The sequence below is a fragment of the Botryllus schlosseri genome, chromosome 12 (genome assembly GCF_051294905.1).
Source record: "Botryllus schlosseri isolate E-star chromosome 12, Bs_hap1, whole genome shotgun sequence".
NCBI lineage: Eukaryota > Metazoa > Chordata > Ascidiacea > Stolidobranchia > Styelidae > Botryllus > Botryllus schlosseri.
In genome coordinates this window covers 17,547,135-17,572,253 of record NC_137247.1, presented here as the reverse complement: position 1 = coordinate 17,572,253, position 25,119 = coordinate 17,547,135, and the positions used below count along the sequence as shown (strand labels likewise).

The following is a 25,119-nucleotide window of genomic DNA, read 5'->3' as shown; positions in this document are numbered from 1 at the left end:
CTGTTGTGATTTCCAAATAATCCCGTATGTATGCCAATATATTATATGTGTCGTCTTCGATGATTAGGCAACGCACATTGCTGAGGACCAGAGGTGGTCAAAGTAGTCAAGAAAGCTACTCAAGTAGAAGTAGAAGTAGCGACGGAAAAATCTGCTCAAGTACAAGTAGAAGTACTTCTTCCATAAGCCACCTAAAACTACTTAAGTAGAAGTAGAATTGACTGACTTTAAATCTACTCAAGTAAGTAAGTAGTTTTGAAAACAGTCTTAATTCGTTCGCATGGACTGTCAAAAGCTAAAAACTGAGCTATGCGGAAGATGCAGAGAGCTTGATTCGTATTGATGCATCCCAGGAAGTATCAATTTTCGACAGAATAAGCATTCTTTCGCATCATGGGATGCAAATTATAGTATGGATATGAAAATGCGATACTAACTCTTTGTTCCCTAGAAGACCCCGTTTTAGAAAATATCATGACATGGCGCCCTACCCCATATTATAAGGCCCCAAGTTTAGGCGAAGAGCAATACGGAGAAGTTGTATCGGATACGGTTTCAACACTTTGCGCGATTAGTATACATTAATAACAAATATTGTGGATCGTAAAAATTATGTTTAGTGTAGATTTATTTTCGGAAAATTGAGGCATTACTACGATTGTTTTTATGCTTCAACATGTATGCTCTGCAGACAAAAGAACTGAAAGTAATTAGAACTCAAAGTATGATACTCGGAATTGACAGTGAAATACAAATACCATTTTTAAAAAGCAGAAAATATATTTCATGTCTTTTGTTCATAAAGCTTCAAAGGTGATCTGCTAAAACAGGTGTAACCTTAAAAAAAGCCGGATTTTCCAGATTAGCAGGACACGTCATGAGCTGCCAGATTACGAAATTATAGGTAATTGCTGGATTGCGAAACGGTAGTTTCAAACGTTATGGGGGGGCCATATTTATTGTGATGAAATATTTGATATGGGCGATGCGTGAGCGGAACCAAGCAATCCGGTACCTAGCAATCCGGTACCTAAATTATATTCACTGATAGTTTCGTGAAAACATATTCGTCACTACATAATCACTGTGCGCGAAGCACAACAAAATTTCTGGGCTTTAATTGACTTTTTTGAATATTAAATGTTGGTATTTCGTGAAAACAGCCCCGAAATTCCTCAGGCTATCTTTCGTATTGGGGGATTAAACTACTTCTACTTGACAAACTGAAAATAGCGAAAAGTAAGTAAGTAGATCACAAAATATTACGAAGTAGAAGTAGAAGTAGAGAAAATCAGATCTACTTGAGTAAGTACCAGAAGTAGAGGAAAACTACTTAAGTACTTCCAAAAAGTAGAAGTACTTCGTTATTGACCACCTCTGCTGAGGACATATGACATAAAGAAACTGGGGATATCATTGGTGCATCAGGGCTGTTTAACTGGATAATTTCATCCTAAATAATTAGAATAAAAACGCCGCAACATTTCCACATATCAAAAATATAATATCACTTGAGAGGTTGGGGAAGTTGCGAAAGTATGGAAAAAGTATCAAATATGGTATGGAAGAATGTTGCTATGGATGAAAAATTGTCCAGTATGGTATGAAACGATTTGGCGGGTATGGAGTATGGAAAAGTCCCATTCCATTCCATACCATGCCCTGGCTATAGGAACCTAATTATTGTTTAATAAACAACACCAACAGCCAGGTTGATTGCATGTTGCACTTGAACTGCAAAACACTGGTTGCTGCGTTGAACCGGTAATATGAACATCACGTTGCTCAATACAGTATATAGCTGAATACACTTGAGGCATTCGTGAATCGCAAAAAGGGAATGATCACACGGCAAATGCAGCAGAAAGTTGTATATTAAAGTCACGTGAAATTGATCATAATTTTGAATATAGGCCTACCAATGTACCATCCATCGATCATCACAATATTATTACTGCTACATTTAATCTTTTTCGTCTCATTCCAGCCTTCATAGTCAACATGATCATGCAGGAATGTTGATGTTTTAACTTCATCATTACCCATCGCATGAAACGCCGGAATTCGAATCATCGAAAAATGCAGCTGGTCGAAGAGAAAATAGCGCCTTTTGAAATTTAATGGCCCTATTTGTTACTATTTTTCACTTCCTACTTCAAGTATTTAAAACTGCTGGGAACTCATTATTACTGGACATAACCACATTTTTAGCGGTTTCATAAATAGTCTCAAGTCACGCAACAATGCTAATTATTAACGATATCAAGAATAATTTGCGGTCTCTCAAGTTGTCTCCGGTTATAGGTGTACCATGCCATGGGAAATATATTTCAGCCTATAAATTATACCACTTGCAATGACATATGAAGGATTTTCTTTTTATTACGTCACTATGCATAATGATTAAATATGACGAAAAATATATGCGGTTACACGTCTACCAATCCAGTCAACAAAATGGGAAGCGATCGTCCGGCGTATCATGCGCATTCGATGTCAAAATGATGGTTCAAAAGATACAATTTTCGCACTTCTGCGCAGACTCAATGACCCTTTGTTGCCGTCCATTAACCCTCTCGCTACTGCTGCTTACAGCCGCTATTAGCCCTATCGCTACCTGAATCATTGTTGCTTTCTGGCATACATACTGACCCTTATGTTGTAAGACATCACAATTTGACAATACGTTTTCATTATCGTGTTAGTTATAATAAAATCCACCACGAGCATACCTACAAAATACCGGTCAAATATACAGACAGACAGTCATATAAAATGCATAAAACGACATGTTGATTTCAGTCGAGATACATAGAGATCTTCTTTCCAGGACAAGTTTGATACAACTATTCCTGCTCGTGAATTCAAATACAGAATAAGTCTGGTTTATCAAACAAGTCTGTGCCTTGGCGGGAAGAACAGGATCAAGACAACGCAGAGCCACGATCAGCAGCCTATTCCCTATGTGGCACGCTAACTTCATTCAGTGCCCAATAGTGAATGGTTTCTCCCAAGTTTAGGCTTGGCGTAGTCTCTGATATCTGGGTAATTCCACTGGACTCCTACTAGTGCAGCGGTTCTCAACCGGGGGTCCGCGGACCCCTAGGGGTCCGCGAAGCAATTTCAGGGGGTCCGCGAGACCTCTAAATTTTTAAAATGGTTGATAACCTAATTTTTATTTTATTTTTTTATTTGAGATAGCATAAGGCAGTTTCGCACCACAACTGCTGAAACCTCATGACTCATATCATCATAATAATCGTCTGACATGAGCTATCGTTGTGAGGAAAGTCATTTTTATTGCCCATTTTCCAATAACCTGCTGATACAAACATATTGCTGTTTAGAGACGTTTTGTTGGGATTTGGGGTTAAAATAAAAATATGGAGATAGTAACGTCAATCAGGGTGACTTCGTAATGTCTGCGAAACCTTCTCGATTTAAAGTTGTCATCAAATTAGTGAACAGTCGTTTGAAATGAAAATTTCCGAAGTATTTCCCTAATTTGTCTCAATGCAGGTATTGAAACCTCGCCACGAAATTCATTTATCCTGTGATATACATAACCACTATTTGAACAGCTTCTTGGAGGTACAGAACTTCAATATACAATTGAATAGTATATTCATATTGAAATGAACCCGAATATTTACGGCTGACACTCGTCATAAACGGACAATGATATTTCTACTCTTAAAGCTCTGCTATCAGATTGGGAGCATTCTTATTGCGGATACCCTATCGACAAGGCTGGTTTTTTGATTAACAAGGACTGCTTCGTTGCTTTCAAAGCATTACGCTCCAACCCTGGAATTCATATCACCAGTTATATTGGTATGCAGCCTTGTCGTGTTAATGTTCAATTGTTCATGGTCGAAAATGTTTGCTCGTAAATATATATGTAGACCCGAACAGAACAAGTCGTTTCATGACAGTCTTTCTCAGGTTGGAAAACTTGGATACATTCTTTGGCGCATAAAATTTGTCTATACTTTTAGATTAGGATTTCACTTTGACGGTAGAAACTCTCTGCGGGCCGAATCCGGCCCGCGGTGCGCATGTTACCCGTCCCTGCGCTAGATGCTGGGCGTGATATGTTCATAAAATATATGTTTCTTCATTTTGGTGCCATAAATGTTGCGATCACACTAAAAGTATCGTCGGAAGCGTTATGCGTTAATATTGCATTAGCCACCATCTATCTTTGCGGAAATGGTTTTCGGCACTCCTCGTTCATATTAAAACGAAGACCCGGATTTTCAAGACACGACCACGTACTTCAAGAAATACAGCAGCAAAATTAGCTTTGAAGTAATGAAAGTTCACCAACTTATACATAAATAGTATAATATTATTTTCAAGAAAAAGCATTATTTTGCTGTTTATCACAAGCCTACAGCTCATATTTGCACAAGACAGATGAAGGTTGCACCATAAAAGAGCTAAAATTGAACTAAAACTTGAGGGGGTCCGCGAGGGTCCGTGGCGGTCAAAAGGGGTCCGCGATGCGAAAAAGGTTGAGAACCACTGTACTAGTGCGATGTGCTGTCAGCCAGATATCTTTAGCAGTAATAATCGGCTAATCATGGCCATTGTCGCAGCAGGTGAAACCAATGCTTAGAGGACTATATTTTATGAACTGCTGCCTTCGCCAACGCTGCAGGCTGCATTCTTTTCAATTCACTCTCAAACTTATACTGATAATTGGGCATATCGCAATCACTTCATGGCTTCAGTCTCAATCGTAAAATAAAGGCTAAATATAGCAACAAAATAACTCGTACATTAACTGAAATGAGTATCACAAATTTTAATCATAAATTATAATTCGCCGGCAGCCGTAAAGAACATCCGATGACTTATGACATCACAATCACTCCACGCTCAAGTGCTCACGTACCTCGCAAAGCGTGGCAGAAGAGACGTCACGATGAAGCCGCGTGATAATCAAGCGCAATTTGATTGGTTAATAACGCTGACACCAATCCCTCTGGCAGACCGATGGAAAGGCGAACAATCGATCTTTTGAATTCGAGAGCGATGACTTTTTGTACATCAAAGGTGCCGCCTCACAGTAGTGTCAAAACGGGTGGGTTCACTTCTCTCCTGCACTGTCTTCGCCTGGTTCGGCATTGAATATGCACACTTTTTGTTGACTGGAAAGATATTACATTTTAACTTGTAATCCAATGATACCAAAAATATTCACATACATATACGTGCACAGTATCACACATTGCACAGGGACCCTAATATCGTCTCAGTGGTTCTCAAATTGGAAAGCATCTGAAGGGGGCGCGAAGCTGCGGTCAACTGATTTTTTTCGCGCTCGGCGTGATTTTCCTCCAATTCATAGTTACTGCTCTGTTTAGTCCGAATTTCATATTTTATAGTTCTCTCATCCACAGTCTTAACCTTCCATGCCATCAAACTATCGGTTGGGATTGCTGGTTGCATTTTGTGATATGGCGATAAGAGAGGGGGTGCGAAAATTTTCAATATCATAAAGGGGACCTGTCTAAAAAGTTTGAGAACCACTGCTAGGGCAATGTCATGATACGAAACAGCAGGGTTGTAACCAAGTCGACTATACTATGGTCATTTACACCAGGTCAATTTTCATCATTTGTATTCCACAGCTGCCGACTTGTAGCACGGCCCACTTCTAGGCTTTTATAAGACACCGCTTACGTGGATGATATGGCGAGGAGGAGCCTAAATAAACCTTCAAAACTTAGGTAGGAATTTTGGAGTCGACCTCGGAGGACTCGAACCCACAACCCGTTGGTGTTGCAACCGTGAATTATATCACTACGCCATCTCGCCGCTGATTTACGTGGTCAAAATAGTTCATTCTAGCGTTGCATTTGAAGCAAACGATGCATTTTTTCAAGTTGCAAAATTATTCCATCATTGTGTAAATACTTTCCAAAAAACATTTTGTATTAGCCTACGGACAATTACCACCGGACATAGCCGACGTATATCGATATGGGATGGTTGGAACCCTCAAAATAGTCGGTTCAACAACAATGGTACAGATATTTCATCAAAGGAGCTATATTTACCCTATATTTTTAATTGTCAATGTCAATCCACTATGACATCACAATTGAATATTCGTGAGGCCATGGCTTTAAAAAACAAAAACAATAAAAATATGTTTTACACGAGGGCCTTGTTTTAAACATGTTTGTTTTAAATTGATTTTTATTTTAAATGCAACCCTAGTTCATTCCCAAAAATACATTTACTTGGACTTAGTAAGTTTACCATGCTGTTTCGTCCTTCTGTATAATTCAATGGCTCTAATTTCGAATTCCCAATTCGCCTAAAACTCACATTCAAATCCAAGCAATACTGGATTACAGCTGGAAAAGAAAGAAATAGAAATGCAGTCCCATTTATCAGCGATTCTTACTCGCTATAGTATCTAACTCACCTATGACGTCGCAATATACGATGGCCTTCCTTCGTACTATACAATTCATCGAAATAATTACCTCAATAAATTATTCGCGACATCCGCTAAAGTGACTTTTAAGTTACTTTCAAGCCGGGATCCGGTGTTTAACTATATCCATACCTGATCCATAGATTCACGTATCTTTGAGGCCACGCTTTGTTTGTCTTGTGATTAAAATGTATAAGTAATGCGGTTTGCTCGCAACGCAATCGTGATACGTCTGACCTTTCATATCAGCGGAATAGATACCACAAGGTTGATATGGTAAAAGATGCTGCCATGTGAAACTATGAAACATGCGACACCGATTGTGTCTTGCTTTCATGTACATTGTACAAATTATATCGGTTGCAGTTATGGATCAGAATCATTTTCGTACATTTAAAGTTTCACAATCGTCAGACAATATCAAGTTGCAGATTCGCACTTTTACACCGCGACGTAATACTTGATTGAACATATACCTGATGTGTGTGTCTCATATAGTGTGTGGCCATTGTAAGTACATCCACGTGGCAAAGATTTGATATGATACGTGAATAATGTCAACGAATCAACCAGATCAAAGTCGCAAGAGATGGTCATAAAGCAGAAAATATCTTGAATAATTTATTGAAAAGAGTAACAGAACGTGCATGTATATTCTATGGGCGCGATTCATTAACAGAAATAACTCCATCTAGCTACACACTGCTCCGGCAGTGGTGCATCTGCATCGGGACTTTCCTTCGCATTCCTCTCTCCATGGCCAGTAACCCCGCTTGTTCTCGCACCACGCAATGCATCCGTTAGGACTTGAACATTCGGGCTTGCCACTGCGATAACGCGAACGTAATGATTGCACATGTTGTGTAGAAATAATGTAATAGCTTACCCGGAACACAGACACTTCCCATTCGCAGGTCCAAGAGCCATACATTGGTTACCTCTGTTGCAGCCACCAGATCTGGTCATACAGCTGCCTGCGAATGAAGTAGAATAAAGTCACAGGTGTAATTTAACACACAGATAAGACACATGTGCCATATATATTGTTCCAAAAGAAGAACAGATTTGTCCTCACCTCTACCCATTTCTGGCACTTGCACATCGTACAACTCCACCGTTTTCTTAACACTGGATCTGTATCGGTGGTTGCCGCCGGGAGAATAATGTATTACTGTCCACGTTGATTTAGATTTAAATGATCCTACGATGGATTGTGCCGTTCCGCATCCAACGTGCGTCGTGTCCTTCCACAGTAACTGCGTGACATGACCTGTGGAGATAACATTTGTTGTAGTCCTGGACAACTACATAATTATAGTTGTCTAATTATTAGGGATGGTGTGAACTCGAGGTTCACGTTCGCGTTCTGTGTGTGAACCTCGGGAATTTGGAGGTTCGCGTTCACAACAGAACCTTGGTAGGTTCTGCACTGTGAACCTTTTTCAATATTACAATTTTCACTTCATAATGACATCTTTGGTTCGAATTTATTGCATTTCAACTGCGGGCAACTCTATGAATGACGCCGGCAGCATAAAAAACCAACTCAAAACGAACATGCACTTTGACAATCTCAAAGATTTTACTTGCTTTGTTACAAAAAATTTGCTCGAAATATCCAACTTTCCGTTTGTGAATATTTAGTGACTCTCTGCTGTGAGCTGACCCGCAATCACACAACATCACGAGCGACATACATAACATGTAGAGAGCGAATGATGCTTATTCAACCAATCAATGAGATTGATGTCGTTTTTTGATGTAACAAATCTAGCTAGCGTACGGGGCCTATCTTCACTTCATATGTTTACTGTATCATTAAAACCAAATCCGTGCGATTGAGGTGTTGGCTACAGCTGTATAACTTTTTGGGTATAGCCTAATATCGGTAGCAAGTATAAAAACCTGATTTACACTCTGCCCAATATCAATGTAGCAATACTCATACACCGAATACATTGCCCGGTCGGGTCAAGACTGTTAAGGCGTATACTTATATTCCCTGACAACTCCTCTTCGAAATTATTGGCAAGGCGATGGATGATATTGATTTTATGGGAGTATACCTTTTGATTGCCTCAGTTGATACATTTAGCGACGTTTAAAACTCCAAAATGTAATTCAGCATTGTGGCATTATGTGGCCCGAGTCGTCGCTAGGTATCGTGTACTGTTCATTAATATAGGCTATCACTTCATTGAAAGATAGGGTTGGAATTAGCAATATGACGTCACGTGACGTCACGAGGATCACGTTCGCGTTCACACAGAACCTTTCAAAAAGGTTCGCGTTCACACGAACCTGAACCTTTCATAGGTTCACACCATCCCTACTAATTATAGTTAAAGTGAAATTCTGGCGATCTAATTCTAGTCTAATTTGTGACATTTTGTTATTGTATAATTTCAATTCTAATCCAAGTTATGGTATCCTGAAAATGCTAAAGACGCACTGTATAGTGGGAAGCGAGCCAAACTTGGTGTACTGGCATTTTCCTCTCTTGTGCTTATGAAAATGAAGTCTGATATTGTAAAAACTTAACTTGATATTTATTGTATTTCTTGTACTTTTTCTAGTGCGGAATTTGGTTCAATGTCCGGATTTTTTCGAATTCGGTAATTGTAATTATAATCTAATTCGAAAAAAGCTGTTTAGCTATACCGCAAATTCTCATATAATTTGGAAAAGCTCGATATTGTGTAGCCGTCCAACTCTGGATCGTTTTCGTGTCGCGGTCATCAAAATTATTCCGCAAATAGAACTTACCGACAGGCTTATTGCGACCGGGCGCATAAGTTGGATGCTTTCGATTGTAGTAAAATATTTCGATGTAAAATCTCAAGATCGATTCCTTCGCCGGACTTCCGTCTCCCGATAGATCCCAAGCGATGTTTTCGCCATCATTTCTGTCCCGGAACTTGGACCCCGCCTTGGAATAAATAGCACCAGTGCTGAAATATTGGGGTTACTGCTGGTGGGTTGACAGTTTCGTATTCCAAGGGTTGTATCTTAAACTTTGAATTTTCTTAATATTCCCAGGAGAAAATAGCTTCTAACTCAGGGGTGGGCAACATACGGCCCGCGGGCCGGATCCGGCCCGCGAAGGGATTTTGTCCGGCCCGCGGAGAGGTTTCTGTTTTACATGATAATGTGGCCCGCGGCCCCAGTCTGCCGAGATTCCCCACTGCTTGCTTACTACTTACTACTGTATGTTATGATATACATGTATGCGCAGCGTGCGAGAGTGGAGCTTACGCGTAAGTTCGTCGAAACGAGAAGACTTGCATTATCGGCATTTACGATGTACTCAACCCTAATGTCGTTTGTGGCAATCATGGTGTTAGTCGACTACAATGGTCCTGTACACCAGGCTGATATTTCTTATTTTCCATTCCGTAACCGCCGACTTGTAGCACGGCACACTTCTAGGCTTTTGTAAGACGTAGGGTGACTATATTTGGGAAATCTGAAACGAGGACACTTTTTCAAAATTTTCGGACTTGCAAAACCGGAGGAAAATCCTGAAAAAGTAGTAAATTTTTCCAACTTCGTGGTCGGGTGACTAAAAATAGAAAGGTCAACTTTCTCGCTCAGCGCCCAAAATACAGTTTTTCCTTTCACGTTATCAATTGGTAGACTAAACAAAAAGGTCAACTTTCCGGCTCATCTCCTGAAATAGCCGCTGGAGCGCTACTTCAGTGCTAATTTACTGTATCTCAGTCGATTTTGCTATATATTTAATCAACATTCTCAAAAAGAGGACAAAATCTCAAAAAAGGACGTTGGGATGTCCTCCGAGTACACTTTCAAAAAAGTCAAAAAAGAGGACAAATCCTCTTAAAAGTGGACGTATGGTAACCCTAGTAAGACACCGCTCATACCAGGGGTCGTGGGCCACTTTTCATATTTCGTATAGAGGACGCGGACCGCATGAATTCAATATCGAGAATAATCAGGCCACAGAGTTGAACAGCGACGCTATCTCGTCACCTACTCAACCCTAATGAATTGATATCTTGGTAAATTAGGGTTATCGAACGCCTAGAAATCTTAATTAGAGATTGCACCGTGCATTGATTGATCAGATAGAAGCAGACATGGCGGCGCCTGTATGACAATGCTATTCTCAAATCCACATTGTCGTCGTCATTATCAGCGAGAAATGGATTTGAAGTGACATTGCTGTCGTTAAAATACATTCATTAAATACGATTTATTCCTTGCATATGTGGATAAATGGGCGAATAATGTATCGATTTAGCAATCCGGCCCGCCAAGTACTTAATTTTCCTATATCCGGCCCGCCGACTGGAGAAGTTGCCCGCCCCTGTTCTAACTGATAATGTGTTTGCCGACTTTCGGCGTAGGCCTATCCTTGTTATCCATACTAAATAATGCGGTTTTCATGAACACGAGTAACTTTATGATGCATGTTTTCAAAGATATGATAAATGCAACCGAGGTTTCAAGGGGAGAAGCAATCGCTCTCTTGAAAATATTTCTCTTATTGGAATGGAGGATGTCATTTGAGTACCATTATTACCATTAATCAAATAGCATCATCAAAATGAATTTTGGATTCGGATTCGGGTACCCTATAATCACTATGAACGGTCCTATTATTATGCATTCACCATCTTGCGCACAGTTGATTTGGTGAATAAGTCAAGCAAATCGAATGATGGTTCTTGCAGATCAAATCGAATGTCTTTCTCGCTGAATTTGTGCATAGTTGTGAATATTTGAAACATTTTACCACGGAATGAGGCCAACTAGGAGTTTTCATGTGAGGCTTGTCGAGCGAGGTTGGTCTTTGTGGAGCGATGCTTTTCAATTGATCTGCCCATTGTTGTGCCGACCTGGCAAGTTTTGCTGACCACTGCAGAGGAGGCACGTTGTGAATAGCCCTAAGTGCACACAACGATACGACAACGATTAAATATTGAAGCATATAGCTTAGTACCACTGCTTTATAGCATTTACCTGAAAAAGTTGTGTGCCTCAAGGCATTCCATGTTAAAAGGACTTAGTTCCTTGTCCATTGATGTCGGTATTCGATATGTTTCTTCCTGGCGTGGTATTTTGTGTGATTTCGTCGCCGTTGACGCGGTGGGTCTTCTCGTTGTGTAATAGGGACGTGTCGGAATAATATTATCCGATTTTGAATCTTAAAAAGTTAAACAATATTTAAGTATAGTAGGATATGGATCTACGAGTAAACGGAGTAGGATAACCACGGGCGGATAAAGTAAAACATGAAATTTGGTGGAATAAATTACTTGAGAAGCAATGAAATAGGCTAATATTGTACTGATCACGAAAGGGTTGACGCAGTGCTGGTTAGAAATAAGAATTGCCGCGAATTGCAAGTTACAGTCCCGATTTAATCAATTAGACCAGTGCTCTTCAACCTGTGTGACGGTTCGCACTTGTGCGAATGAAAATAATTGCAGTGCGAATGACGAAGGTGGTGCGAATGAAAATCCGGATCAAGTGCGAATGAAAATCGTGATTGATCGTTGATTTTTCTGACGTAGAATAATTCAAATAGGCCTAATAGGAAATTTAAGGTCAGTCTAACTTTTGTAGTTCGCAATTGTAAAAACTCATTACGACGCACCACTAATCGTAGCTCTCACGGCCGTAGTGAATTAATATATTCGCACTATAATTATTACGTAACCAAAATCCTGGTTTGGAAGCTGGTGTAGTGGCAGACATACAGTATATCAGCCCGTCTGAGCCTGAGACTGGCTGAAAAAATGACGTCAAATAGACTTTCTGCTTTCTTTCGCTAGCAATCATCACATTTCCGTAATAACTGTTCGATTAGCGCGAGGCTAGAGGATAGCAGTAAATAGGCCTACCAGCATAATTACAGACTCATATTTGCAAGTTACTGTAACGCAAATTTTTACCCCTTTTCAAGGTTTATTAAAGTATGGGCCGCAAAGGGCATAATTTTAGGTCGACACGGTGCCAGAGCTATCTGTTATATCTGTATATGTATGTAATATTTGTTGAATTTATTGCAAAAATCCTGAGATAGTTTTTCCATATCCAAGGTCACTGTGTTGGGTGCAGTAGCCAATAAGCGAGACACGCAGAAAATATGGCTTTTTCATGAGAATTCATAAGACTTGCCCGACTGCTTTTTCTGGAAAACATGGTCGAAGACCGTCGGGATGAACTAGTGTAGGTGTAGGGTTGTGCAACGAGGGAGTTCAGGCCTTTGAAACTCATTCATTTCGAGGCCAACAAACCGCTGATAAAATGCGGTGACAAAAACATAAGCGGTAACAAAACCTTGCTCTAAAAATGACCGATGCTGGAAGGCCTAACCTTTCGAGTTGGACAGGATATGCTCCGTTGTCGTCACGGAATAGTTCCGTTCTTTCAATCTGAGTAGACAGTAGTACAACTGCGACACGCAGAAGAATTTAATTCGCCCTAATTTGAAATCACGTGCGTCAGACATGTTTTGTAGAGCTGTGTTGGGTAGAATTGCGGTGTGCGCGTTCTGTACGTCATGCATGCCCGTAAAACCGTAGCATACAACTGTAATGTTAAAAATGAATTCCTTTTCATGGGTGAGGCTCGGATCGCGAGATGCCTCAAAAACTCAAATTTTGGTGGTAGGCCAAAAGCTGCTTTACCGTTATTAAATTGTTATGAATTCTCAAGTTGGATTGAGCATAAGAGTAGAAAACACAGTATCGTGAGTTCATTTGCTCTTATCATATACTCGCGAGACAGAAGTTGGAGCAACGTATCATAAGGTAGCGAGCTCTAATGTGCCCACTCTCCTTGATCGTTTTGCACCTTTCGTTCCAAGACATAAGGCAAAGCCTCAACAAACATGTTGGTTCTTCATCCATTCGACAAACTGGAGCCTCCGGGACCTCAAAACGAATTCTGCCAGCAAGCATTTTTCACTCGCGAAAAATGCGCTTTATTTTGGATAGGAGTGCGGAACAGATTTTAAGACCTGGCCATTAAAGCACTAGTGGACGTTCTTGTACAAAACCCAATAACATTGTGTGGCAGAGAAAGGTATTAGTGAAATAATTTGAAGCAAGACGAGCGAAAAATGTGGCCTTTTTAGTGAGACACTTGATAGCTCAAGCTAAATAGTAACCAATTTGTTGCACATCTGAACAAAATGTTGTTAAGTATCTTCAACTTCATTTTGTATAACAATTTTCTATTAGTTTGTGCGAATGAAATTTATTTTACAAAAAAGTGCGAATGGAGCTCAAAAAGGTTGAAAAGCACTGAATTAGACATTCGCATCTTGAGATTGTTGACTTACCAGGTCCGTAAAATACGAATAGGCCAGATCTGTACGCAGATATTGGGAATGTTTTGGAAACGATAGAACTTTCATATGGATGTGAACGTGTTCCAACGAAGTAGAGAATGGAAGATTTTGTTCTTTGGGTAGATCCATAGAGAGAATATTTATGATGCCACCCTGTATGAAACATATACATAGATATATTCTGATCGTTTTCATTTCGCATTCGAAAGCGACTATACCAGAATAACTTTGATTAAATGTGTATGGTGCTGAAATTATGAGTATTCTTGTGGTAATTTCTTACTTTGCACAATATGTCATATAACCACATATATAACAACATCGCGATTATGATATATTGACATGCACACATAGCTTAGCAATTAATTACAGGCATGATCCAAAAATCCAAAAAATGTATTAATGACCATTATACAGTATCCGCTCAATGACAGCATAGGCAACTTCAAAATAGTAGCAGAAAAATCCCTTCGTATGCACTGTTTTAGGCTAAAGAATTTTTCTCATGAATAACTGCATACACAAGCCTAAATTTGTCATCTTGTCAGATAATAATACTAGCGAAGACGGGTAAAACTGCTGCTAAAAACCTAAGAGGTGAAACTGAGCGCATACGGATGAATAACAAATGAACGTCATCAGGTTCAAGGTCTAATTAACTGATAATAATTTTATGTCAGCCCTAGGAAGCAAATTAACCTGGCCTGTCGCCCTGTGCTGTAAATTCGTGCAGCATGTGTGAGGCCCCAATAGCCTACTACAGCAGATTTGTGACATGAAATTATAATGACAATACAATACATAAAATGGTGGTTAACCCTCGTATACCTGGTTTGCATCGAGTTTTCGCAACGCTCCACTTCTCAAGCCCGCGGGGATCTCTGTTCCAACAGAAAGCTATTGCCGTTCGGAACACGCCAGTGGGTCTAAACAGATGCATATGAATGATTTACGACACGTCTTAAATCAGTTCACATCCATGCTGCGTACTTTGAATACAATGAGAAAGATGACAACGATGACGAATCCGAGGATATTCGCGACCACGGTGAGGTCACTCGGACAGTGTCTCCGATAGAAAATTTGTACGAAGGTATCGGAGAATCAAGGTCGTGCTTTAGAACGGTCACCTTTTCAAGTGTTGAATCTGCATCAAACAGTTGTACGATGACGGGTGGTGCTCCAGTGTCACAGAATTATGTATAAGCACAACGAGGATGAGGATAAGCAGGTGGCATGTATGAAAGGGTGGCCTTCTCTTAGAGAACAACGGCGTTTGAAAATATTTGTCCGAATCCTATACTCCGGTTTCGCAAATTCCATAAACCATAATCCAACCATCAGATCATGTATATTTATCGGACATCCCTTCGTCGAGCGGATATATTAGTTTCAATATAAGCAAAAGTTTATGTGACAATGCGTAATCATAACAGTGGTCAACACATATTTTTAGGCGGATAAAGTAAGAGTGGTTTTGGGGGGTTTGAAGGGCAATGATTCCGAATATGGCATTAGTTCTTTTCAAATTGGCACTATTTTTGGATACAATCCATGGGGCTATTTTTACTAAAGTCTCGTATTTTCGCTGTATGGGCTGGATAAAAAATCGGCTCAGTCGTACTATTAGGATCAGAAATTTAATCTACTTGTTATTTTGACACGCTGAAGACTGTTTTAAATCAAAATACATCAACAGAATTATATTTCGGGGTATTAGATTCATCATAATTGGAGCCTCTCACGAATATCATGTACATAAATAAACTTCAATCATGTATATAAGTATTTACCTAAATACTCAAATAATGTTGCATTAATTGAATCAGTTTTATGTTAACCAGGGTTGTAACCAAGTCACATGGTTCCGAGTCACGAGTCAATCATACTTTTGTGGTTTTGACTCGAGTCGAGTCGAGTCATTTTCAATTCATCACAGACTCGAGTCCGAGTCCAAGTCACCGTTTAAAGGGTCAAGTCCGAGTCATGGTGTTATGACTCGAGTCGAGTCCAAGTCACAGTATTGAAGTCATGTTCAACTCATGTTTTCAATCCTGCTTGGGTGATATCGAATTCCTTGTTTGCGAAACATGCTCATTTTGTCCCTATCATAGTCTTGGCACGTGTTTATTTAGGCAGATAACGGACAGGTCCTGGCCTCATTTACCGATGCTAAAGATAAGTTTACTAATCTTAGAACTTAAAATCAAATATCACTCTTGTCAGTCTGATACATCACCAATACAAGCATTCAGTTTTTATTATGAACACATCGACGATAGCTCACGAATAGCTGATAGAGAACCAACGAATTCACGTCTACATACTATCTGATAGAGAACCAACAAATTCGTGTCAAGATACTAGTTGATAGAGAATCAATAGATGCATGTTTATGTAGAGGTATTTACAACAGGCCAGCATGCTGTAAAAGCGTGCATGCAACTATGTGCATTGTGCAGTGACAACAGAGCAGATACCTTTTGATTATACTAAAGGTTTACCCAATTGCATTACAGACTACATCGCAGTTACAGCATTGGAGAAATAATTGTACGATGGGGCTGTTCAAAAACATATTTTCAAATTTTCCGGCTACTTCTTAAAATTGCTAGATTGCCTAAAAAATCAAATTTGGCTCAATTCCAACCAGTAGAAAGCAATGCTATGAAAGAAAATTTGAGACTAATTACAAATAGAGATTTTCGAATTTTACCGGCTATCTCATGATATTGTTACATTGTGTAAAAATATGATTCATAGCAAATTTGACTCAATTCCAACTAGAAAAAGTGAAGTTATTAGAGTAGAATGTTTTGGATATGAAAAAATAGTTGGCTTACCACTATGTAATTATATTATATGAAAGAATTTCTCACTAAAATACTCCATTTATTTTCAAATCCAAAATATTCTCCTCTCACATCATTGATTCCACTTTTTTCAAATTAAGCCAGATTCAGTGTTCCTTTTATGCAACATAACAATTTTATCAAGTAACCACCCAGTAAAATAAAAAAGAAGTTATTTGAGAAAAGCCATATTGTACAAACATCACACGACATTAGCCATTCATTATAACTCACGTGCACAATGCACATACCTGACAAAACGTCAAATGGACGAGGGGCATTGTCTGTTTTCACAGACAGCAGAGCAAATCAATGAGTTACACCTTAAAAATACTAATGTGAAAGGATATTCTCAAATATGTTAAAGCGGCATGGCCGTAGAATGAATCCACATCTACATGAATACACGTTCCACTAGTACACTAGATGCAGGAATTGACAAGCATTTTTGAACCACACTGAAGAGCATTGAATACTCATTCTTTCTAGTCGCCCAAAAATGCAAAGAATCATCGCCTTCAAATCTACACACGAGCTTATCAGTCTCTTCACCATCTGAGTCATTTCATTGGCTCTAATTGAACTTTGATTTAATTGTTTGCTTGTATAATTGAAAAGTCTTGAGTACTTTAATTGCGGAGGATCTATTACCTCTTCATCACTGGACGATTTTGTACAATGCATTGCTACTATATGTATGATTTTCTGTTGTTTTTACGGCGGCATATCTGATATCAGACAAGTGCAACGAAAGCAGTGGTGACAAATAGCGATGTCGGCAGAATTCGTCGGATGCGTTGATCTAGCCATTATGATTCGCAAATTTCTTCATCTTCAAGTCATATAAAATAAGCCGAGTCAATGACTTCGGTCGAGTCATGCGTAATGACTCGAGTACAAGTCGAGTCAATCCAAACATTGACTCGAGTCGAGTCGAGTCATTTTCCCATTTCAAGAAAATGACTCGAGTCAAGTCGAGTCATAAAAAAATCGTGACTCGAGTCTGACTCGAGTCGAGTCATGACTCGAGTCATTACAACCCTGATGTTAACCACCTATTTTAAATTCAAAATAATCAGTTGGAATATAATATTATTAACTTATCTGGAAGCAAAATTGGTTCTTGTACTATTTTCGGTCGTAAGCAATTTAGTGCAGTTTTTCGAAAGGTTCCAGCAATAGCCTGCCATAATATGTTCGTCGCATCTGCACTGATATCTTTCTTTTGTTGCTTTGATGTATTGGTGGAACCTTTGCCCTTTCTATTCCCTCTAATCAACAATATTATCAGAAAATATATCAAGATGACTGAACAGGAAGTGAGATTTAATGCTCATGTTTGCTCCAAGGTTTCCATATGCAGATACCAATTCACGGACAAACTGTTTGCAGTTGGGCGCTTTGTGATCTTCAAAAAAAGTTTTATTTACTACATCTTGGAAGGGATTCCATGCAGTGAGCACCTTTTTTCATATGAAATTGAAATCCTTAGTCCGTATTCGAATGTGAGATCCATCAAAGATTCCAGATTTTGGCTTCTCGTTATGGATACCAGATATTCCCACTTTGTTGGCTTTACGGAAAATTATCCATTTACAAGTGAAAAGAGATGAGACGCATATGAGTAGTTTAGTTAAGCTTTCCAGGGACAAACTTGATAGCTTTATATTCCTCTTTCATCTTGATAGAATGAGCAAGCAATTGGTACAGGAGAAAATATATTTCCATTGTGCAAAAGTACAATTTTTAGGCATGACAAACTGCTTTTTTAACAAAAAAAATTCTCGCATCAGGTCAAGTTAATATTGATGGAATAACTGCGAACGACATGAGTGTTCATCATAGTAAATTATCTATTTATGCGCAGTATAAAAGTAGAAAAACCTAAGATTTACTTCCTAACAAGTGGTAAATACAGTGATTTTAAGCTTTTTTTTTATCGGTATAAATATCTTCTTTTCAAAAGTCAATCTGGCAAAAAATGTGATATTCGTAATCAGCCACCTTCAAAATCCCATAAACGGCTTCTAGATGTTCTGCCAGAATTTTTTTCATTTTGTTGACCAGTGTCATCAATCATATCCAAATTAAGTCAGTATCTGACAAATGAATCGAAATCATTCCAAAGCGGAATTCAAAATGGGCGGAAATCACAATGTCTACAGGTGAATCCGTAGACATTGGACATCGCTGATCAACTTCATAGCCGTCACAGATAAGTAGATTTAGTATTTTCTGCATTTGAGACTAAAATCTAAGTCGTAATCCAAATCCAAAACAGATTTCCCTGTTCATTACCGAGTACAAATCCGGCAATGATTAAAATTTGTTCAGACGTCGCATGGCAATTGAAAAACAGCCTAGTAAATTATAATACATAATTTCATGTCCAAGTCGAAATCCGAAGGAATCTTCGAAATAATCGTAAATATAAATTCAGTCGAAATTCCTCCAACCCTTTTTTCAAAACCGAATAAATGCTCATCTCTGCCATCCTTTATTACCGTTGCAGATTTGGCATTATGTGTATTGTGTACAGCAGCAGGGGGGGGGGGGGTGCGTGAGATGCCATTAAAACTCAGATTTGGGTCGCGGTCTAGAAACTTCAAGAAGCACTGTCGTATATTGTTCAGCGTAGCGTATCGCATGTTTCCGACAATAATGATAGCAGTAGTTTTGTCGAGGAAGGTCAGCGCTTCCTTATCTAATTGATGTGTCCACTCGCTATATCTTCGGAATTGTATTGAACAGCACCAACTATACATCGCAAGCAAGATACTGTAGTCAGTCTCTCATCACACCTGACAGTTCGAACCATGCTGTCTAGATCAGTGGTTCCGAACATTTTTGTATTCATTCCACATTTCAGATTTATTCCGAGCCGTCATTCCCCACGACCCAAAACTTCTGTCATTCTAGAAAAGCTATTTGCTTGTTTGAATGCACAAGAGTAAGACAGACAGCCACATCAGTACGCAGGACAATCGCCCATAGCTGCATCATAAAAGTATTGTGAACCGATATCGGTAACCCTCAAAATTTATCGAAAGCGTTATTTAACGTCATAGTGGCCGTGCTGGATGCGTTTGTGACGCCATCATTGGTTATCCGGAGTTATAAATGGGTTTCTGTGAACAACACGCAATTGAATTTTCGATACATACATTCCAGAACAGTTAACTGAAACGGTAATTGCGCATGTGTCTTCGTAAATATGTAGACTGTCCTGTATATATAGTGTTTAACAAATGGGTCTTTTCCCCACCGGAAACCATTGAATTCCCCACCGGTTGGAAACCACTGGTCTAGATTATTTTGCAATCCTAAGCATACCGAAGCTACAGTGCAAGCACTGCACCACAGTTTAGCTTTTTATGCAGAACTAGATCGTACCAAGATTTCCTAAGAGATATACCATTTTGTGGTCAGGGTTGGATATCGTATTTACTGAACTATGTACTTACGTTGACGGCTTTGTTTCTTAGCTGGAATCGGTGCAGGCAATGTTCGTCGTGTTTGCGGGGTGGTAGTGAAATAGTAAGGATGTGGTCGGCGTTGGTTATTACGATTACGTTGCTGCAGTAACTGTTGCGTTTGCGGTTGATCCTTTTTACGTGAAGGCAACGTTGTAGGTATCGTTCTGTCCATCTTCAGCCCAATATTCAGCACACGTCTCGCCGAAGACACGACTGTCGAGGGCGTAGAGCAAAATTTGCAAGTTTTTGGACAGTGGTGACTCATGAAACTGTGAGCAAAGAATGTTTTACTTAGATAATAGATTAATTTTCAGTGAACGTACCTGACTGTTCGACTGTTAGGATCACATAGATTACCGGGAATTGTCAACAAGATCTTTTTGCATAGATTGGTGTTTTCCTTGCACATTGTACCTGAAAGGATATTGCCTGTGTCTTCGATATATTATACAGTGTCCCGGACGAGAATAGCGAGTAATTAATCGAGAGCAATATTCGAATCATTTAATCACTGCATCATTATCGTAATGATAGGATGTTGCTAATCTGTTTTCTCCTATCCCCATCCAATGCATATATAATAGTAGCATTATAACATGATTTGTGTTGTTGTGTATATATTGCGTTCGATTCCGCAATTGAGGAAATTTAACAGAATCCAAATGCTTACTCTCGCAATAGCTTGTTGTACAATTCCTGTAATCAACGTCTATTTTTCTTCCTGTCAGCAGCCTTTCCCTCGACTGTATATTTACCAATCTTCTGCAACACGTCCAGTCGCTCCATTGGCTTCCGACGTAATAGGAGAGTGAAAATACAGCGTGATCTTCTAAAAGTAAACGTCCTTTCTTCTCCAACAAAATTTGACGATTCGAGGAATTGATGACACGTTTTTCAGTTTGATCATCTTCCTGAAAAGATTGGATTTTTTCGACAGGCTGAAGCGTATTCGAAGCAAAAATTAGCACAAATCAGTGGTTCCTAACCCTTTTATAGCCGTGGCCCACTTTCCGTCAACAAAATATTTTGTGGCCCTCCTCAAAGTATAGTGATAGCTCAGTCTTTTTGCATCAGTTTTCAGTTCAGTTTAGTTTATTAAATACTACATCAAATCAAAACACCAAAAGAATGTGCTAAAATAAAAAATGTAACGAAACGACAGTAACACTTCAATGGACTTTTATACGATATCACTTATGACTCAGAAAATATTAAATTTAATATTGCCCTGGTTGATTTTATGAATGAATTTATTCCCGTTCTCGTGGCTTGTCCTATGTCAGTGAGGAGAGTCTGTTTACATTACAAGATTACATAACGAGTGCAAGAACATCATCTATTTCAGTGGTTCTCAAACTGAGGGGGCGTGACCTCCTTGGGAGGCGTGAAAATATCTGTAGGGGGGCGCGAAGCTGCATTCAACTGAAAAAATGTTTCACGCTCGGCGCGATTTACCTCAAGTTCATATATTGTTCTGTGCATAGTCCGAATATGATATTTGAGAATTCTCTCATCAACAGTCATAACCTTCTATGCCATCAAACTATCCGTTGGGATTGATACCATTCTGGTTGCATTTTGTGATATGACGATAAGGAGCTTGACATTTTTCGCTATCATAAAGGGGGGGGGGGCGTGTCTAAAAAGTTTGAGAACCACTTCTCTATTTGTTTGATTCGAGCGACCGCAATAAAGACGTTCGCTCATAATGAGAGTCAGCCGGAAAGCTTAAAGTACACTAAGTTTGGTATTACGAATATTTGCAGGAAAAAAACTTCATCTTTTTTGAAATTACTACTATTACCTAGTAGTACTGTGAAGCATCACTAATATATATACTGATATACCTGTTTAAAGACAAATCAGTCCACACCGGTTCCGTATATGTGATTTGTCATCAGTATCGCATTGTAAATATTATTGGAATTTGGAAGACTAGTTATATCGATTTTCTGTTGGTGTAAAATCGGAAATTGTCTTTCTCCTGGGTCTGTCATGCTTCATGAAGTTTGTACGTTTTTAATAATCACGAAACAGTCATCAAAAATCGATTGCGATCAGTTTCGATAGTTGTTTGCGGAAGTAGACGTCTTTGTTCGGCTTGAAGCCTTGGCGATTTTGGCATGCAATCTTTATCGGGAGATAGCAGGGAATGATTACGGCGTGTCAACAAACATCATTTGGTTTTAGATATCTAATGTTCGATGTCGCTTGTTCGCAACTCCACAATGCGTGACCTGAGAAAATCACAATTGTTCCTAATTTAACCATACATACCTTATCATTCCAAGTTGTTCGCTGTACTTTTGTTAAATATTAAATGCTAGCAATTTGACGCATTTGAATGAGTCATGAATGACATGTCGCCTACTTTGCAATCGTCACGTTTGCAGGACATTTCGATTCTTCCTTCTTTTTTACTACTGTGTCTCACCTCGTTATCAGGAGATTCAGGTAGCGTTGGGGTCGGTCCTTGCTCTTGATCGTCAATATCGTCAAAAATGATACTCGGTGGTTCGGGAGATAAAAATGAATCTTCCAAAAATATTCGCTGCTCATCGCGCAGTATTTTCTCATCTCCAGTAACCTCGGCAATTGATAATTCGAGCTGTCGAAATATAGGGTATTAGATACCAACAACACTCCGTCAATTTGAAGGAGTTGCTGTTGCTGGTTATGATTTGTTTGATGATTTTAACTCAATTTTTTTCGCCATATTCGTGTTAGATCAGCGGTTCAAAGCCTTATTCATTTTGTGGCATTTAAACTTCTTTCTAGCTAGAAATCAGGCAAAAGGAATACACATTTGGGGCAAACTAGTTTCATGCTTAACAGCTGTGCCATACAAAATAAAAAAATGTTAGTCCAGGTGTACTTTCCTTTACAACCATAATACCAAATTCCCCCTAACAATTCCCTTGGTGAGAAACCACTGCCTTATCTTGCGGCATTAATTGACAGAGTGTACTCAAGGATGTCCGTGAAATGGTGTAGGCATGTTAATAACACATGGTATACACACAGTCCGACATAGTCGCGTATATTGTCTCAATCATATTCAATTTTAGGAACACTTCAGAATAAAGACACCTACAGTAGTGCTTATATTTCTAGATTCTACTACATCATACGTTAAGTAAGGACATCACTCACCGGAATTAATTTTCCCGCGCTTGAATCTAGTGCCACTCCAATCAGTATCAAAGTCAGACTAAATGAATCCATCGAGCACGACGAGCAAAGAGAATTCCTATTCAACTGGTCAACGCGCTATCTATCTAAACGCGACTTTATTGGCTTGTAATTTACATAAACGATCGTAATACTGCTGTGCAACGAGATTAGGAATAGCCGCACGTTAGCCTATCAAGCTCCTGCAATCATAAAAATATTCATTTTAAGGGACTACACTTTGTCACATACTGTATGGAAGAACGTTCCAGGTCTTTTGCAGCTTACCTATTTCTCTCAAAGGTAAACTTTGTAAATTTCAGCAGTACAATAATCTTATCATTTATCAGTCGAGTATGGCTGCCACTCTTCACTATGATGCGGCTGTTAGAGCTTGTGCTATAGTTAGGAAATTTCGATCCCAATAAAGCCGATTTCCAGCGGCGTAGACCTACTGTACGTCCAGGAAATTGCTGAATAAACCGTGTCAGCGATGGTTATCAAAAAGAAGAGTGAAGCAGCAATAGTGCTGGAAGAGATAATTATCTTTATCATATCTCAAACTATAACAGCATGACGTAAATATGAATTGTTTATATTAATTATGTTATAGGAAACGGTTCGAGACGTGGCGAATAACTACATGTTTACTTCGGAAAGTGAATACAATTCTCAATATGCATTATGAATTTAATGTTATGTTTGATGAGGAATTGCTATCCGCCGTATATATTACACATCTGGCGGTGGTAGAGCGTGGCGGCACGGTGCTAAGCTGCAACAGCTAGCTCGAGTCCGACATAAGTCGACTCCGCCTGCTTACCCCAATGTTGAAGATTGATCTAGAACCCCCCTTAGCATCCCAACCGCGGTTTCTTACAAAAGCCCAGAACGTGGGCCATGCTATGAGGCCGCATCTCAGGAATAGTAATATATAAAGAATATCGTCCTGGTGTCAAATTACAAATGTAGTGGAAACATCATGAATACTAAAACAACAACAACACGTTAAATTCAAGTTGTGATTGAGCTTATTTACAGGACTCACGCAAGAATCTCCTAAATAGATGGTATTTCTCTTCCCGTGGATTGCCTTATGAAAGAAGTCACCAAAATCCTATTGGAATCTAACATTTTTCTATGTAACTGATATCGTTTCGTTGCCGTCAATACGCTTAACATGCGTGTTGTGATAAAGGGATAAGTTAGATGATTATTCATATTAATTTATTAAGTATACCGCGCAATATGCGAACGTGAATACGCCGATAAAAAACGAAATTGAACATGTAATTTAATATGCTCAATTCGCAATTTCGACGCTATCCGGAGTGGTATCGGGCGATATAAACATGCCGTCACTACATTACATATTCCCACATTGATTTTAACTACCACCATGATAACTGCAAGAAATATTTAGGGCCCTTTACACATACAATATGCTACAACGGTAAGTGAAGTATCGTGTCTAATTTCACTGATGCTCACTTCTTCGAATTTGTCAGGAAGATGTATTTTTGAGAGTTATATGTTTAAATGTAGAACGATATTTCCAATATCTCCCGATTTGACAAACTCGAAAGCATCGGCTTGTCGATGCATCATATCTCCCTATATCTTGAGCTTAGCGCAGCAGATTTGACATACTCCTGTACTGGAATCTGAAGCTCAAGTCACCACGCAAAATCTCTCATCTGCAGCTGCGTACCGTAAAAGGTGACCTATCGCCTTGATCGAATTTGTTATGCTGAGGACTCGCAAGAGCCCGAAGCAAGCGCTGTCCGTCTCCTAGTACATCGTAATCAACATGAATGAAATGATTCTATGGATCATACGGATCCT

At 39.2% G+C, this 25,119-nt stretch overlaps 2 protein-coding genes across 2 annotated transcripts in view; one reads left to right on the top strand and one right to left on the bottom strand.

Moving 5' to 3' along the window:
* The window catches only part of LOC145452768 (afadin-like), a 259,770-nt gene that overhangs the window by 100,275 nt on the left and 134,376 nt on the right, over nt 1–25,119 (top strand). The gene's annotated exons all lie outside the window — the stretch shown is intronic.
* Nucleotides 7,063–23,507, bottom strand: LOC145452426 (uncharacterized). Its single transcript, XM_080330613.1, has 14 exons — nt 23,257–23,507; nt 22,538–22,711; nt 20,774–21,014; nt 20,427–20,517; nt 20,092–20,372; nt 14,766–14,922; nt 14,604–14,701; nt 13,767–13,928; nt 11,438–11,621; nt 11,211–11,361; nt 9,221–9,383; nt 7,530–7,724; nt 7,341–7,428; nt 7,063–7,281 (listed from the first exon to the last, which is right to left on the bottom strand). Exons 1-14 carry the CDS (start codon nt 23,326–23,328, stop codon nt 7,146–7,148), a joined length of 2,193 nt encoding a protein of 730 aa, XP_080186739.1. The 5' UTR covers nt 23,329–23,507; the 3' UTR covers nt 7,063–7,145.

Excerpts from the sequence above, each read along its gene's own strand:
- LOC145452426 (XM_080330613.1), bottom strand. The coding sequence starts at position 23,328 with ATGGATTCATTTAGTCTGACTTTGATACTGATTGGAGTGGCACTAGAT. Across the intron at positions 20,373-20,426 it reads CCTAACAGTCGAACAGTCAG|TTTCATGAGTCACCACTGTC; the intron begins GTACGTTCACTG and ends CTTTGCTCACAG. Across the intron at positions 7,282-7,340 it reads GGGAAGTGTCTGTGTTCCGG|TGGCAAGCCCGAATGTTCAA; the intron begins GTAAGCTATTAC and ends GCGTTATCGCAG.